Source organism: Neoarius graeffei, chromosome 2, assembly GCF_027579695.1.
Source record: "Neoarius graeffei isolate fNeoGra1 chromosome 2, fNeoGra1.pri, whole genome shotgun sequence".
Taxonomy (NCBI): Eukaryota; Metazoa; Chordata; class Actinopteri; order Siluriformes; family Ariidae; genus Neoarius; species Neoarius graeffei.
The window spans coordinates 117,987,645-118,006,398 of NC_083570.1; the positions used below are offsets into that span (position 1 = coordinate 117,987,645).

Below are 18,754 nucleotides of genomic sequence, written 5' to 3' on the forward strand. Positions count from 1 at the left end.
TACAGGCGCCATTTTGTATCTAAACGTGCGTTTGAGAGGTCATGTGAGGTGTCGATAATAGTGATCACTTTCACCGGTGTCCACCATTATCGACACCCTGTGGGATTAAGTGACATTTACGACTGTTATGGATCGATCTCTGTGTAACATTGTAGAAGTAGATGAAGTGCTTTAAAAAAAAAAGTGCTGTGATTTATAATTTTTTTTCTGATTCAGAACAGAATGAAATGTTTATAGAGTATTTGGAATCTGATTGCAATAAATAGAATTAGACCACAATATCAGTCGACATTTTATATTTTGGTTCGAGGAATGACATGCGACCTTTGACCTGGATTTTCATGTGGTTACAATGCCAACTGCCTGTTGACATTTATTGGTAAACGACAAAACTAGAAATTAATACAAACAACAACGAATGATTAACAAAATGTGAACTACAAAAATACTTCGAAAGTGGAACAAAAAGATTTCCTGACGCAGGTTAAACATTATCAGTTGATTTGTTTACAAACATTAGAATTACATCCTCATTTATGTAAACACCAACATCCATATATTTATATAAAAGATTTTATATTTAGTAAAAGTCTGTGTAAAACAATTTTTAAATTCAAGCCATGTCTTGTGAACTTAATAGTACATACTGATTTTTTTTTAAAATAAAATCATCTGATTGTCAATAATTATGGAACGGTGTCAATAACTGTGGACAAATGTGTCGATAATTGTGGAACGGAGTCATGTGATCTGATACGCTAAATAATCAGGAATCAACTCATTTTTCCCAGTGGAAGTTTGAGTAATTACTCATGCACAATTTACAGATTGAAAGTCTTTCCCACTTTTGCAACGATCAGAAGATCGTTAAGGTGTCGATAATTGTTGCCACCACTCTATAATTATTTTTACGGAGATTATTTCAGTTCCTGTCGCTTTCTCCTTCATACATTTCTTCTTCCTGTTTTATATTTTATAGACAGACAGAGGCTTTGATCTAGTCAGGAACATTTCCATCGATAATCGGACACAGTCACAGTGTTCATCCCAGATATCAAGGTCAGATTTTCAACAAAAACAGACAAGATGAGTTTTTTTTCTCTTCCTATCGGGGGTCCACGCAAACAGCGCTGTGCACACACGTGTAAAAATGATCACACGCTAGCTATCAATACTCACAGGTGAAATGTCCACCCAGAACCTTTGACTTGACGATTCGTACAGTTCAGAGATTTTCAACAAAAACAGACAAGACTATGAGAGAGTTTTTCCCTCTCTTCCTATCAGGGCTCCACGCAAACGGCGCTGTGCACACATGTGTAAAAATGATCACACACACACTGAGCCTGGATTTAGTCAGATGAAAAAGAGTTATCTTCATGTCAGTATGGACAGCGGGATGGACGAGCCTATTTATTTATTTATTGCATGTGTTAATGCAGATATAGACATGCAGTGTGCCACAATAGTGTATATGGTCTAAATATAGGCTTGTGACAGCTCGAAGCTGAGTGAGAGTTTATAGCAGGTGAAGCGTGGAGCACCGCACAATTCAATTTGTCTCTTTATTTACAGAAGATAGATGGGTTTTTAATTTGCTTGAAAAAATTTAAAAAAATATTACGTGGTATTCTTGACTAACTCATTTTACACTCATCTGGAGCTCTGCTTTTAGGCAGCACCAAAATATATACATTCTCTTTGAACGCCTGTACCATTCCAGATCATCGGCTTGCACGGCCTGAATCCCTTTTCCGTAGACGGTGTTGGAATATTGTTGGCACAGCATCGAGTTTGAGTCTAACGTGACCTGCGTAGCCCAAGAGCTCGGCCTGGAGATTCCTTTCAAAGCAATCGGACTCAAAATGGTCCTCACAAACAGAATTTCTGCCAAAGGAGAGTTTCTAAAGTGTGACCTGTTCCCAAGTTGTATAGCCACTGTTTAGCAAGTCGTTTACGTCGCTCAGCTGTCAGCAATGGAACACAGAAAAACACTTTGCCTTATTATCACGGTGATTATTTTTGCAACCACAGGTTTTGCACCCTGCTATTTTTCAACAATGTTTTGTTCATCCGGCGACATCGCGGTGTCAGGAGCAGCGAGCCAATCAAGATACAGGAAACCTATCGATGATTCTACAGCATGTTGACCTCTGGCACCACCCACAAAATGGAAATATGGTTGCGCCCTTAAGTGAGCGTGAATAAAAAAGAATTTTAAAGCACTGATTTATGCAACACAGTGTGACAATACAGCGCAGTCAAAATGCATTCATGCAAAATATGTAATATTTCTCTCCTCTGTTTATTTTTTGCCGTGGGTTCCCTTTATAAAGGAAATTTACTTTCAAATAATCTTTCTCCATCTCATCAGTATGGTCCTGTGAAGCCTGTTTTGGGATACGACTCGTATCGTGGCTTTAGTGTATCGTCTCATACCTACTCTTTACTGTTTAACTGCTTTATTATTTTATAAGAACATCATTTTACTGACAGTGAACAGAATCTGAATGTTTAAAGTGGTGACTGAGAACTTTTCATTCAGAGGATAAATTTGTGTTCAGTGATTCTTTTCATGTCTACTCACTCCATATTTCAGATATACATGTTATTTACCAGCTGGGAGGTCCATATCATGAAATACTGTGACCAAGGTCTTAAAAGTACTGAGCGAGGCCCTCTGGGCTGAGGTCAGTATTCAGGGCCGAGGTCATGGTATTTCACCACACGGACCGACCTTAAGCTGGTAAATAATATATTTATTTTTTTCTTTACCAAATTCTAACAGAAAACGAGAGCGCCCGAAAGGGGAAACCGAGCCGAGGCGAGCCGCCATTTTGAATCCTCATTCACAGCTGTAATGCAAATGGCTTCCTCCTCGGTATACAAGTGCACTTCCATGGCAGGAGAAAAAAACCCCCAAAAAAACTACATTCTGCCGCCTATGTAGTCCCCCATTTATACAAATAGGAGTCATTCAGGATTCAGCCATGTTTTTGTTCGGCGTTAGCAAGTTAGAGGTTTTTAGCTTTCTCCTGAAATGTTTTCTTTTATTTCTTCTTCCTCAGGGGAGTAAAACTCGCTTTCACTGTGAACACTGTCGTTATCGCTATCCATGCTGTAAAATTAATGCTATTCTCCTGAGAAATGCTGCCAAAAATTAAGATTTTTAATAATCTTATAAATAAATCATAAAAAAAGAGAAATGATGATGTAGCCAGATGGATAGGGGGCACTGTGGTTTTTTTTTTTTTGTATCGGTTGTGCCCTGGTAGTGTGTGATGTCACGGCGCGGCCGGCCGGATCGGAGGGGTCTCGCGAGAATAAGGAAATCACGTGAGACTTGGTGCGCGCGAAAACATTCCTCCTAACGTGGGCAGTAGCGAAGGTGTGTAAGAGAAGAGCTAAGTGAGCTGTGTGCTGCGGGAAGAGTACATGTTTGGAGAGTGACTGAGTGACCGACGGACGGCCGTGACTGGGGATTTTGCGCTTGCTTCTCATCGGTGACGTGTGCGCTTGTCTCGTCTCCGTTGTGTCTGGAGTTGACCTGGATGACCACGGGTTAGCAGGGGAGACTGAGAACTGTGTGTGCTGCGTCCGGTGGGGGGTGAGGCCCTTGGGCTGCAAGCTAGGAGTGGAAATACGACCACTGCTGTTGTCTGTTTTGCTCTGCATTGTCTGTTTTTGATTTTTTTTGGGGGGTTTGTTCTGACGGAGTCATAAGACAGTCCGTATAGAGGGAAAATAATTTGTTTTATTCTTTTATTTCAAATGTGACTAATAACTGTCTCAAAATTATAAAATTAATGCTGTCCTTACTTTGGGTCAGTCGGGGTATTAAAGATCCTACATATATAATTTTGTGTCCAGTCCCATCCTTAACAATCTGGCCACATTGACAAAAAATGCTATGTTTTTTGTTGTTGTGAACAAGTGAGTCGCCAGAGGTCCGTAACTGGGGTCCGTAACGTAGGATACGGACCCGCTCGCCAGCCAATCAGAGCGCAGGATTTGGACCGCGAAAAAAATAAGATTGGATAGAACTGCAACACCACTCTGAATTCACGGGGATTGGTTGAATTTGCGTTGATGTTGCAAATTGCGAAATCCTGGAGGGTCTGAATGTTATGTTTGGATGAGACAGAACGATATGCCATGTGCTTTTGGGTATTTTTAAAACACTTCACACGATTGGTTGAGATACACTGTCTTCCGGTTCAGTGACCAATGATATAATAGTTCACAAAACTGTTTTACCCGCTAAATAAACCATTCGGAACACTTCGGTCCTTTCCAATATTTTCCGATTGGTGTGTAAACAACGCTATATTTACCGCAGTGGTTGCTAGCTGGTGCTGACAAATTGATACGCACAAGATTCAGTAAAACGCGACTACACGCTCTCTACTTATAAATGCACGACAAAATGAATAGATACGCGATATCACTCTCGCGCCCAAAAAGTGGATGTGTGACAGACAGATAAAAAAACGTGTATTACGCGCCCTAGATTAGGCTCTGTAAAATCATCTGAATGTCAATAACTGTGGACAAAGGTGTTGATAATTGTGGAACAGAGTCATGTGATCTGATACGCTAAATAATCAGGAATCAACTCATTTTTTCCCAGTGGAAGTTTGAGTAATTATTCATGCACAATTTACAGATTGAAAGCCTTTTCTACTTTTGCAACGAACAAAAGATCATTACGGTGTCGATAATTGTAGCCACCGCTCTATAATTATTTTTACGGAGATTATTTCAGTTCCTGTCGCTTTCCCCTTCATACATTTCTTCTTCCTTTTTTATATTTTATAGACAGACAGAGGCTTTGATCTAGTCAGGAACATTTCCATCGATAATCTGACAGTGTGTTCATCCCAGATATCAAGGTCAGATTTTCAACAAAAACAGACGAGTTTTTCCTCTCTTCCTATCGGGGGTCCACGCAAACGGCGCTGTGCACACTCGTGTAAAAATGATCACACGCTAGCTATCAATACTCACAGGTGAAATGTTCGTCCACAACCTTTGACCTGACGATTTGTACAGTTCACTGCTGCACATGGAGGCATTTTTCTTCTCATTTTTCTCACCGACTACATAAATAACTCGTCCAATTTTGTGGAGCTTCCAGTCGTCTAAATGACAGTTCCGCTCCGTGATGGGAGTGGTAAGATGGCGGCCAGCTGGCTTCACCCTGACGAGCCTATGAGCTCTCCAGATTTTATATTGAGCTCAGTGATGTTTTCTATAATCTAATCCTGTAGATAATAACAGCAGAGAGGTTTAGAATACCAGAGCGTCAGTGTCACGGTCATGTTGTTGGGTTTGATCTTACCCTGTATCTGTGATGAAGATCTTTTCTCTTCTGTCTCCTGCCTTCTGTAAAACACTGGCAACAAAAATAGGAGCTGTTAAAGACAACAACTTTAATCCCTTTAATACTGGAGTCTCAGATTTATACAGATGAAAGTGGAGCAACGTCCCCCAAAAATATTTTAATAACATAACACGCAAAACCCTGCATTCTAGCGCATTTTAGTACTTATTTTCACTAAAACAAGTTATAACTTTTAAGCCTTTTTCTTTCATGTACATTAATGATTAACATGTCAAAAATATCAAATTTAATTCCCCTAGTTAATGAGTAATTTTCAGGAGTGCATTTAGAAAACGCGGTGATTTTCCTGCTACACAGTTCATTACTTTGAAAAAAATCAGACAGTTGAAGGTAAACTCAGCAAAATCCCAAAACAGTACTGTTAAAAAGTAAAGGTCTGTTAGAGTTTCTAAAGCTTTCAGGTTTCAATGTTGGGGACATTGAGTCTCGTTTATCAATCTTTTAGTAGAGTTGTGCATTTGCAGAAGCTAAAGTGAACTAAACATTTCCAATTCAGATTCATGCGAGTTGAAGCCGATTGTTTACATTAGTTAGTACTGTCTGTAAATTTAAACACCAATGAATACCAAATTTCTCATGTAAATCAGGGGCGTAGGGTGTGTGTGGGTGTGGCCTGTACACCGCCCGTCACAACCGCATTGTGGACATTACCGCGACAGAATTGCGTAAACTGCATGGACCAACAACGCACATATACACGGACAGAAAAATAAAATCCAACTGGTTTTCCAAATTGACCACCAATGATTCTCTGGACACTGTCCTTAAAGACTGTCCTAATACCCCGGACATTGTTGTTGTGGATGAGACTTCAAAGACCATCACGGTATTGGAAATAGGATGCTGTTTTGACGCATATATGGATTTGTGCTTTGCTGAAAAATGTGTGAAATATCAACTAATAATTCATGCATTGACAGAAAGTGGCTATAAAACATCTATGGTGGCACTCATCTATGGTAGCCTTGGTCACGTTCATAGACTGTGTGTCAGAGGTCTGCAAATAGCCGGCTTAAATAAAAAGAAAGCAAAGCAGCGAGCTAAGTATTGTTCACTGTCTGCACTTATAGGCAGTTTGCATATCTGGAGAAGGAGATGTCACTTGTACCCTTGAATAGGCTGTAGACCAGTATAACTTTGGTATTTATGTAGAAGACACATCATTGCTTCTTTAAGATTGTTTGGGGTGCTGTATTGTTTTTTCAATAATTATTGGTCCTCCCAAATAAAGTAATCAAAATGTGTGTGTCACACACTGACTGGCAGCCTGAGTGCATTATGTAACAAAAAATAATTCCCATTGCTAGTTTTAGGCAGCTTAGAAACCGTCCCTTCCATTATTGCAGTTTCTTCCACGTTTTCTTGATGTTGTGTTCTAGAAACGGCACTAAAACTTAGCTTCGAAACCACAAAATGCAACTTTGATGGGGAAAAAATATATATATATAATAAATTGCTTACCTCTCTTCACGTCGAAAGAAGGAGGAAAATTTTGCTTGTTTTGACATGGCAAATTATTAACACAAGAGAAAATACTCGTAATTGGCAACTAAAAAGACTGCAGCTACACTGGCAGCTTGAACATGCTTTCTAGTGCGATTGTGTTGCGCTTGCGCAGAACGGTGTCAGTCCTGCGCGCCTTAGCACGTGCACCTGAAGGCACGCCTAACGAGCTCTGGCACGTGCGCCGTTAACAAAGAACACCTGTCTTTAATCAATGAACTGTGTTTGGGCTAGTTAAGGACTGCGCCCACGCATGGACGATGCAAAATATTACGCCGCGTCTAGGAACGCGAAAAATCTGAAAAATAAATTTCTCCATTTGGAAAACCGGAGATTTTCAAGAGTTTTGTCAAATATCAGGATTTCCAGGTCATTCGCGGAAAAAAATCTGGAGAAAAATCCGGAATTCCGGGAAAATCTGGAACACTTTCATGGCTAGATTTAGTCCCAATTTTACTGAAATAAATGGAGCAAGTGAATAATTATTTAGAGAACACAGAGCTAAATACATCAACATTGTGGATCTGGAGAAAAATCTGTCCCCGTTTTAATTTTGGGCTTCTAATTTTTTCTTCTTCTTCCGACAGTCCCCTCCAAAAGTACTGGAACAGCAAGGCCAGCTCTTTTGTTTTTGCTTTACACTGAAGACATTTGGGTTTGAGATCCAAAGATGAATGAGATAAGAGATCAGAATTTCAGCTGGTTCAGTTCTTTTTGCTTATATTACCATTTCTGGCTTTAGCATTCAAAACATTAGCCATAAGACATTTTCACCTGAATAAATGTTTACACTATTTCCTCTAAAGCATTTACTGAAAGCATTGTAGCATCACTAAAGACCAAGGAACTATAATAAACATCAAAACAGCTGCTAATGACAGTGGAGCACATCCATTACTGTGACTTTAACTCTGAGAATTATGGGATGTTACCTGTGTCCAGGTGACGGGTTTCCAGTTTTAAAGTTTAAAGGAAGATCCATAGACGCGTCGCTCTTCATGGAGACACAGCTGGGTTCTGGTGAGTCTGATCTCTTCATCTGGACTTCACTGTACAACATTATAGACAGGCCATTAAATAAACCATTTACACTTTTTGAATGATTTGTTATTTTGACTTAATTTGACCAACAGTGAACAGTGGAATGAGTCTTTATTGTTTATTTAAGTGATTTTGTTCACCATTACTCTGACTTTTATTGCCACATCCAGATGAATTTACTTCCTTATGATGTACGTGACACTGTGAAACACTGAACTGCACAGTTATTGATATTAATTACTCTAAAATGTTTACTGAAAGTACTGTAGCAGGATTATGGCCTAATTAAAGTAGAACAAACTGATAAATATCAAAATTCTGCTAATGATCTGAACTGGATAAAGGAATGTGTAACACGGCCTTTCACTCTGCAGTGACTTTAACTCTGAGAATTATGGGATGTTACCTGTGTCCAGGTGACGGGTTTCCAGTTTTAAAGTTCCAGGGACGCTCCACAGACCGATCTCTCTTCATGGAGACACAGCTGGGTTCTGGTGAGTCTGATCTCTTCATCTGGACTTTACTGTACAGCATTATAGAGTGGACATGAGACAGTTTTTCTTACACAGAATTCCGACACAAAATACTGGCGAGATGAATTTGTATCATATCGTATTTCACCATATTTCTGTTCAATATTCATTATGACCTCCACCTCTTCTTACACACTCGGCAGCAGCAGCAGAGGGAGTAGTGTATGTGACGACACTAATTTGGGATTTTAATCATTTAAAGCACAATTTACCATCAAACAATCTTTCTACATTAAAGGGGACCGGTACAGCATTTAAACATGATCGATATCGATAGTACAAGCCCAAATTATAATAACACACACAAGTGCAGACACCTGATTAGCCATCATAAGTAGCTTTAAGCGCTTAAAGGTCCAAAACACGTCAAGTTTTATTGCACATGGGCAACCAATATGACGTCAAGTCGCTGATGGCCAGGTAGCGGAAGTTAAGTGCAGGCAATGTAAACATACTTGTGAGCCTGGATTTAGTCAGATGAAAAAGAGTTATCTTCAAGTCAGTATGGACAGCGGTACGGACGAGCCCATTTATTTATTGCATGTGTTAATGCAGATATAGACATGCAGTGTGCCACAATAGTGTATATGGTCTAAATATAGGCTTGTGACAGCTCGAAGCTGAGTGAGAGTTTATAGTAGGCGAAGCGTGGAGCACCGCACAATTAAATTTCTCTCTTTATTTACAGAAGATAGATGGGTTTTTAATTTGCTTGAAAAATAAAAATCATGTGGGATTCTTGACTAACACATTTTACACTCATCTGGAGCTCTGCTTTTAGGCAGTGCCAAAATATATACATCCTCTTTGAACGTCTGTACTATTCCAGCTCATCGGCTTGCACGGCCTGAATCCCTTTTCCGTAGACGGTGATGGAATATTGTTGGCACAGCATCGAGTTTGAGTCAAACGTGACCTGCGTAGCCCAAGAGCTCGGCCTGGAGATTCCTTTCAAAGCAATCGGACTCAAAATGGTCCTCACAAACAGAATTTCTGCCAAAGGAGAGTTTCTAAAGTGTGACCTGTTCCCAAGTTGTGTAGCCACTGTTTAGCAAGTCGTTTACGTCGCTCGGTTGTCAGCAATGGAACACAGAAAAAACACTTTCCCTTATTATCACGGTGATTATTTTATTTTTGCAACCACAGGTTTTGCACCCTGCTATTTTTCAACAATGTTTTGTTCATCCGACGACATCGCAGTGTCAGGAGCAGCAAGCCAATCAAGATACAGGAAACCTATCGATGATTCTACGGCATGTTGACCTCTGGCACCGCCCACAAAATGGAAATATGGTTGCACCCGTAAGTGAGCGTGAATAAAAAAGAATTTTAAAGCACTGATTTATGCAACACAGTGTGACAATACAGTGCAGTCAAAATGCATTCGTGCAAAATATGTAATATTTCTCTCCTCTGTTTATTTTTCGCCGTGGGTTCCCTTTATAAAGGAAATTTACTTTCAAATAATCTTTCTCCATCTCATCAGTATGGTCCTGTGAAGCCTGTTTTGGGATACGACTCGTATCGTGGCTTTAGTGTATCGTCTCATACCTACTCTTTACTGTTTAACTGCTTTATTATTTTATAAGAACATCATTTTACTGACAGTGAACAGAATCTGAATGTTTAAAGTGGTGACTGAGAACTTTTCATTCTGAGGATAAATCTGTGTTTAGTTATTCTTTTCGTATCTACTCACTCCATATTTCAGATATATATATATATATATATATATATATATATATATATATATATATACAGTGAGGCAAAAAAGTATTTAGTCAGTCACCAATTGTGCAAGTTCTCCCACTTAAAAAGATGAGAGAGGCCTGTAATTTTCATCATAGGTATACCTCAACTATGAGAGACAGAATGAGAAAAAAAAATCCAGAAAATCACATTGTCTGATTTTTAAAGAATTTATTTGCAAATTATGGTGGAAAATAAGTATTTGGTCAATAACAAAAGTTCATCTCAATACTTTGTTATATACCCTTTGTTGGCAATGACAGAGGTCAAATGTTTTCTGTAAGTCTTCACAAGGTTTTCACACACTGTTGCTGGTATTTTGGCCCATTCCTCCATGCAGATCTCCTCTAGAGCAGTGATGTTTTGGGGCTGTCGCTGGGCAACACGGACTTTCAACTCCCTCCAAAGATTTTTTATGGGGTTGAGATCTGGAGACTGGCTAGGCCACTCCAGGACCTTGAAATGCTTCTTACGAAGCCACTCCTTCGTTGCCCGGGCAGTGTGTTTGGGATCATTGTCATGCTGAAAGACCCAGCCATGTTTCATCTTCAATGCCCTTGCTGATGGAAGGAGGTTTTCAGTCAAAATCTCACGATACATGGCCCTATTCATTCTTTCCTTTACACGGATCAGTTGTCCTGGTCCCTTTGCAGAAAAACAGCCCCAAAGCATGATGTTTCCACCCCCATGCTTCACAGTAGGTATGGTGTTCTTTGGATGCAACTCAGCATTCTTTCTCCTCCAAACATGACAAGTTGAGTTTTTACCAAAAAGTTCTATTTTGGTTTCATCTGACCATATGACATTCTCCCAATCCTCTTCTGGATCAACCAAATGCTCTCTAGCAAACTTCAGACAGGCCTGGACATATACTGGCTTAAGCAGGGGGACACGTCTGGCACTGCAGGATTTGAGTCCCTGGTGGCGTAGTGTGTTACTGATGGTAGCCTTTGTTACTTTGGTCCCAGCTCTCTGCAGGTCATTCACTAGGTCCCCCCGTGTGGTTCTGGGATTTTTGCTCACCGTTCTTGTAATCATTTTGACCCCACGGGGTGAGATCTTGCATGGAGTCCCAGATCGAGGGAGATTATCAGTGGTCTTGCATGTCTTCCATTTTCTAATAATTGCTCCCACAGTTGATTTCTTCACACCAAACTGCTTACCTATTGCAGATTCAGTCTTCCCAGCCTGGTGCAGGTCTACAATTTTGTTTCTGGTGTCCTTTGACAGCTCTTTGGTCTTGGCCATAGTGGAGTTTGGAGTGTGACTGTTTGAGGTTGTGGACAGGTGGCTTTTATACTGATAACGAGTTCAAACAGGTGCCATTAATACAGGTAACGAGTGGAGGACAGAGGAGCCTCTTAAAGAAGAAGTTACAGGTCTGTGAGAGCCAGAAATCTTGCTTGTTTGTAGGTGACCAAATACTTATTTTACAGAGGAATTTACCAATTAATTCATTAAAAATCCTACAGTGTGATTTCCTGGATTCTTTCCCCCCATTCTGTCTCTCATAGTTGAAGTGTACCTATGATGAAAATTACAGGCCTCTCTCATCTTTTTAAGTGGGAGAACTTGCACAATTGGTGGCTGACTAAATGCTTTTTTGCCCCACTGTATATATATATATATATATATATATATATATATATATATATATATATATATGTTATTTCCCAGCTGGGAGGTCCGTATCATGAAATACTGTGACCAAGGTCTTAAAAGTACTGAGCAGTATTCAGGGCCGAGGTCACGGTATTTCACCACACGGACCGACCTTAAGCTGGTAAATAATATATTTTTTTTTTCTGTACCAAATTCTAACAGAAAACAAGAGCGCCCGAAAGGGGAAACCGAGCCGAGGCGAGCCGCCATTTTGAATCCTCATTCACGGCTGTAATGCAAATGGCTTCCTCCTCGGTATACAAGTGCACTTCCATGGCAGGAAAAAAAAAAACTACATTTTGCCACCTATGTAGTCCCCTATTTATACAAATAGGAGTCATTCAGGATTCAGCCATGTTTTTGTTCGGCGTTAGCAAGTTAGAGGTTTTTAGATTTCTCCTGAAATGTTTTCTTTTATTTCTTCTTCCTCAGGGGAGTAAAACTCGCTTTCACTGTGAACACTGTCGTTATCACTATCCATGCTGTAAAATTAATGCTGTTCTCCTGAGAAATGCTGCCAAAAATTAAGATTTTTAATAATCTTATAAATAAATCATAAAAAAAGAGAAATGTTGACAAAAAAAAAATGCTACTATGTTTTTTGTTGTTGTGAACAAGCGAGTCGCCAGAGGTCCGTAACTGGGGTCCGTAACGTAGGATACGGACCCGCTCGCCAGCCAATCAGAGCGCAGGATTTGGACCGCGAAAAAAATAAGAACAGTTAATGACAAATATTAGAACATGGCAGTTTACCGTTTTTTTGAGGGTGGGGTCACATTATCTGTGTCCAGATCCCGGCTCTCCATTTTTGAATATTAGTGTATGGACACACAGCTCATGGACTCCCTGCTGATTCCTGAAGACACAGATCTCTTCTGCTGGAAGGAATTTCACTCCTAGAAAAGACAAAAACAAACATGCCGTTACAGATGTCCCAAGTGTCCCGCAAGCTCCAGGAGTCTCCCACATATTGATAGCGGCTCCCTGATGCCCGCAAATTACATACAATCTCACGGAATCTAGAGCAAGCGAGCAAGCTTCATCCCGAACCTATCGATCAGTCGGTCAGTGCACAGAGCATGAAGAAGAGCAGCAGCTGCTCCAGCCATTTTCTGGAACCCAGGAAATTAATACATGGTACAAATCATTGTTTTGTTTTTAAACTGATTTGGTGTTGAACTTTCGGTTATGATAAAGCAGCGTCTCTTTGTAATTATCTTTTTAAGCACACTTGTTAGGCACAAGGCTAAATAATGGCAATAAATGACTTTCACTTTACAGTGCTGGAGCGGCAGGAGCAGGTGTCGCGCAACAGGCAGGAGTTTGTGAGGATTCACCTCCAAAACTAAGTCGCTCATAAAACTACAACCTTTTCTGGTTCAAACAGAACCAATTAAAGTACGATTCGCATGGGATAAGTATTATCTATGGACCTCTGGTAATTCGCAATTACCCCCGCACCTCTGTGTTATTGTGTGGCGCATTCGGACGGGATAAGCAAAAGTCTGTAATTCACTGAATTTACAGACATTGTGACCGGATGTGTCGTAAGTTCACAGCATCCTGTTTCGTCTTGTAGACAGTAGAGATGGGATTTATGGCTCTTTGATGGGATCCGCATCTTTGTGATCCGTTCTTTGAAAAGAGCCGTTCAAAAGACTGGCTCATTTGGCTGTTTTTTAAATATTTATTCAGTTTTAAGAAGACAGTGTCTAAAGAAGCCAGATCCCTCTGCTTAGACAGTGACATCAATATTTCTGGACATACCTTTTATATAAAGCAACCTAGACTTACATTACTGTAACCCCTAAACGCTCATAAATAACCATTAAAAAACAATGAGGGCTTCAATGAATGTCCATGCAGAACGGCTTTTCTGTAAAAAAAAAAACCCACTCAAGAACATAGTTATCAAGAACGCAAGAATATTTTATAGAAAAACACTTGTTTTACAAAAATATTTAAGTCTGAGATATAAAATAGATACAACTACAATAAATATAACACAAGAACTAGTTATCACACAAGAACATTTTAATAGAAAAAAACAAACTTTATATTAAAAATATTGAAATTGTAACAAAAATAGATACAACTAAACAGTCAGATAAATAAATATATTACGTTCATTATGTCTTCTTCTTAAATCAAAATAATTAATTTTTCTTTTGTTTCAGACATGTAAAAGCTTTTTACCTTTACCTGACATGTTTCGACGGTGTAACTTCCGTCTTCATCAGAGGGTCCCTCTGATGAAGACGGAAGTTACACCGTCGAAACATGTCAGGTAAAGGTAAAAAGCTTTTACATGTCTGAAACAAAAGAAAAATTAATTATTTTGAGTCAGATAAATAGATAAAGTTAACAAGAACACAAGATTATTTTAATAGGAAAAAACAAACTATTAATGCAAAAAATATATTATTATTAGAAAAATAGATACAACTAGACAAACAGATAAATAAATAAAATACACAAAAATAGAACAAACAAAATGACGATAGAATAAATTAAATGAACGTCCATGCAAAGTAGTTTTCCCACAATATTATCATTAATATCACACAACAACATTATAAACTATATACAAAACAATTTGAACTATTAGGCAAACAGATAAAACTTGAATAAATAAAAGGCAAATGCTGTTTAGCCTACTTCTTGTCCTTGGGCAAAAGCTTTTTCATCTGAAACACAGTACAGAAAAAGAACGACAGAAAGAATGGCTCCCCCAGCTTGAGACTCGGTTCTCATCGTTCATGCCTAGGAGCCGTTCAAAAGAATCGGTTCGTTCGCGAACGTCACAACACTAGTAGACAGGAGATCAAAATGCTTATCTGGTTCAAATACGGGATAGGCCTACTACCACTTGCCCCTGAAATGCTGTTTATCAAAATTTCGCCCGTATCCTCCATTATTCACTCCAGAAAAGTACAAGAGATGCGCGTTTAATAATTACAAACACAGACATGCGCATTCACACGGGACTTGTATTACCACTGGACATCTGTGTTTTGCCGAAACACAGTAGGTAATTCGCGGCGGAATTATTACTTGGCAAATTACGGACATGGCACATTCGCACGAGACAAAGAACTCAGACATTCTCTGCAATTATTCCGAATTACCAGAGGTCCACAGGTAATACTTATCCCGTGCGAATAGGGCTTAAGACCACGTGCACCCTTTCTATTTTGAGCTATAACGTTAAGTGGTGTGTGTGTGTGTGGTGTGTGTGTGTCAACACGTAATTACAGTTTTTATTTATTTTTTCCTAAAATCATTGTATCTCTGCAACCATAAAAGATTTTTTCAAAAATTCCAGAACCTATGATCTTCTTGCGGTGTCCCTTTACAGAGAGCTGATTTTAAGGTGAATTGAACCTGTTTGAAATTTGAAGGTAAAGTCCCTATAGTAATCACGGAATTGGCACGAAGGAAAAGGCCATTGCGAGATTAATTTATAATCACTCTGTGATAAACTTCCCTGTGTATTTCTGAATCTTGTCGTTACCTTTTTGTCCACTGAAACACGTGTGATGTTATATTACATCTAAAAACATGATTTCAGTATCAAAGGAATGGACACGCCATCCTGTTCTCTCCCTCAACTCATCGTTTTTTTCTGTATTTATAGGATCTGAAAGAGATTCTCCCACAACATGAGCAAAATTTACACTGTTCAATTACTGCTGTATCTTCAGGTACTATTAACACATCGTATCCATCTTCTGTCAAATACGTGATTTTCCGATGTGAAAATCAGCACTCTCCAGTCACAAGACAAAGCAATTCTACAGAGATGCGAGAGCATTCTACGTCAGAAGGTTTCAAAAAATAAAGGAAAAATTCCCAGTGAGAGATCAAATCTTGACGAATCTGTCAGTGGTCAATCCTAAGAACCATGATGATGTGAAACCAGAGCAGAGTTTGACTTTGGCAGAGAGATTTCCAAATGTAATGAAGGCCAATGCCAGAGAACAACTCCATTTAGAAGTCCTGGATTATGTCTCATCTAACCTGGAAGCACTGGTGCCAAATTATAAGAATTTCCCAGTTGATGAGTTCTGGGGGAAGCTGTCCAAAGTCACATCTGTGAGCTCAGGCCAGGTGAGGGTCAGGGAGCTCTGTCAGCTGATGAAGCTGCTGCTGCCAAATTCCAACTGTGATGTGGAAAGGGCTTTCAGCATGGTGCGTCACATCAAGACCGAATTTAGGAGTCAGACGTCTCACCAAACACTTGTGAATCCGACGTCTCGTAAGATTAACGAGTTTATTGACACAGTGTTACAAGGCGGAGGTGTCTGGAAAACTGCTCAAATCTGCAAAGCAAGCAGGCTCGAAATACAATGAAAGCTTGCAGAAGGAACAGAGGAAAGGAAAGAGCCAGGGCAGGAATTTCACGAGGGCCCTCAATTTGGCCTTGTGCCCTTGGAAAGAAATATCTGCCATAAGGCCACAGTGGCCTTGATGCCCTGTGGTTTTGTAGTCTGCCTCGTGACTGCCAATAGGCTTTAACGTCACCTGCGTCTACTGAGAAAAAAAATACGTCTTTTGATGACATTCTGGATTCTTATTGGGCAACTCATCAGTGGTGGATCGGACTCGAGCCAGGCATGAACCGCTCCGACGTGCTATAGAGGGATATTACTGACGTCACCCGAAACCGGAAGTAAACAGACCCTGCGCCATATTGGAAGACCAACAAACTCATGATTAGGGGGAAATAACAGCAGCGGTATGTGAACCCACGAGAATAAAGTGGAGTGGCAAACGACTTAAACAAATCTGAGCTGTTTTATTTATGATTTATTGGCCCAACAGTAGACTTGAAAGAAACCTGTGTGAGACTTGGCAAAAAACTGTGGATATAATGGATAAGTCTGTGCATGATCTATGGACACTTTGAGGTAAGCAAACGCAAGAAATTCAGATTTAAAACATGCTAAATTGGCCCCAAGTTGATAACTGTACGAGGAGCAAGCCTCCCAGACTTCTACAATTTATTAATAATAATAATAATAATAATAATAATAATAATAATAATAATAATTTAGGATGGTTTGGGGCTTGCTCTCCCTCCTATTATATAAATAAAGCATAGTTGTTGTGTAGGCATATATCATAAATACATATGTATAATTTGGATAAATTAACCTAAATTATGGATACCTAAATAGTAACAAAAAGTATTAATTTTTCAACTGAAAAGATATATTATTAAAAGATAAATATCAACAAGATTACCTTGGCCATAACTATGTGTAGGTTATTCTTAACAACAGCTGTAATATCACGAACCAAGCCACTAACAACATAATTGTAAGCCTGTAGCCCTTTGTAGGCCTTCAAGTCATCAGCAGTGTAGGCACTGGGTGTAAACAACAAATAGTTTACAATGTCTGGGTAGCAAACAGATGGCAGAATTGGTGTCAGGTCCTCCTTATGTTTCCATTCTCTCTTGCCCCGAGTCTTATCATATGGGTCAAACCCATCAATCACAGCCATTTTCTCCACATACCGTGCCCTTTCTGCAGCTGGTAATGTACTCACATAACCAGAATTATCAGCCATCGTGTCACTTCACTCTCGCTCGTAGTTTGTTTTATATTGTGAGTATGTATGTATGTACTTGAGGTCTTCCAATATGGCGCCCTAACAAAATCTCACGGTATGGTGACATCACGCGATACCCCTCTATAATGACACCAATCTATCACCAGCCAACCAGGAGACTTAATCAAACACATCCCCCACCCACTTGTGTCCGCGTCTGAGACGTTGAATTTTCACAGAAGGAGGGAAGAAGTTGACTGAGGTAAGACTGTGTGATAAATTAACGAACGAATAAGATAGGAATTTCAACATATAGGGCTTAAGTTTGTTACTGTTAAATAAGCATTGCTTGTACAGTAACGTTATGTCGTTACAACGTTGACCCACTTTTAACGTGCTGAGTACCAACTGTAGCCGGTAACAAATGCTAATTAGCTTGCTGTCAAAAGTGCAAAGACCTTAAATTGCTCTGTGTAAATTAGAAAATGGCGCAACTTCCTCTGGAGCCGTCAATGGACAAGCACAGACTTGTCTTGAGTTTTGAGCCAATCACAGCAGGGCAGCACTGTGGCCTGAGGTAAAACATGATAGTTTAAGTTTGTTTAAATTACAAAAATGAGTAACCCAATGACTGTCTCATATACTCTTCATATACTCATACTGTTTAAGTAATGCAATAAAACTAATCTTTAAAAGTGGAATTTACTCAAACTGTCTGCATAGAATGAACTTTGGGGTTAACAGCGTAATAGTGTTGCAGTGTTTTGCAAATTTGCAATTTAATATTTCAGATCTTGAGACATGAAAGTGCTATTTTAAAAAAATAAAAGGTCAGAAATGTTTTCTTTGTCGTCTATTTAGTTCATTTTATTTCCTCAATAATTTTCCTTGATTGAGAAATCGGTCTGGGCTCTTATGGGTTAATCAGTAGCCTGCATGCTAGTATATGTTCCATTTACAGTCAAACATTTTGATGTGCTCCAGGCTCAATTTTCTCATCTCATTATCTCGAGCTGCTTTATCCTGTTCTACAGGGTCGCAGGCAAGCTGGAGCCTATCCCAGCTGACTACGGGTGAAAGGCGGGGTACACCCTGGACAAGTCGTCAGGTCATCACAGGGCCGACACATAGACACAGACAACCATTCACACTCACATTCACACCTACGCTCAATTTAGAGTCACCAGTTAACCTAACCTGCATGTCTTTGGACTGTGGGGGAAACCGGAGCACCCGGAGGAAACCCACACGGACACGGGGAGAACATGCAAACTCCGCACAGAAAGGCCCTCGCCGGCCACGGGGC

General features: G+C 39.7%; 1 protein-coding gene across 5 annotated transcripts in view; it reads right to left on the minus strand.

The window, feature by feature from the left end:
• Positions 1-18,754, minus strand: part of LOC132882168 (NACHT, LRR and PYD domains-containing protein 12-like) — a 547,173-nt gene that overhangs the window by 217,353 nt on the left and 311,066 nt on the right. The window contains exons 9-11 of one of the 5 annotated variants that reach the window (XM_060915438.1): positions 8,355-8,471; positions 7,840-7,956; positions 5,342-5,395 (exon numbers count right to left, since the gene is read on the minus strand). The exons of the other annotated variants lie outside the window; for them this stretch is intronic. Coding sequence (XP_060771421.1) covers positions 5,342-5,395; positions 7,840-7,956; positions 8,355-8,471 — 288 coding nt within the window. The remainder of the gene's footprint in view (positions 1-5,341; positions 5,396-7,839; positions 7,957-8,354; positions 8,472-18,754) is intronic. 5 annotated transcript variants of the gene reach the window in all.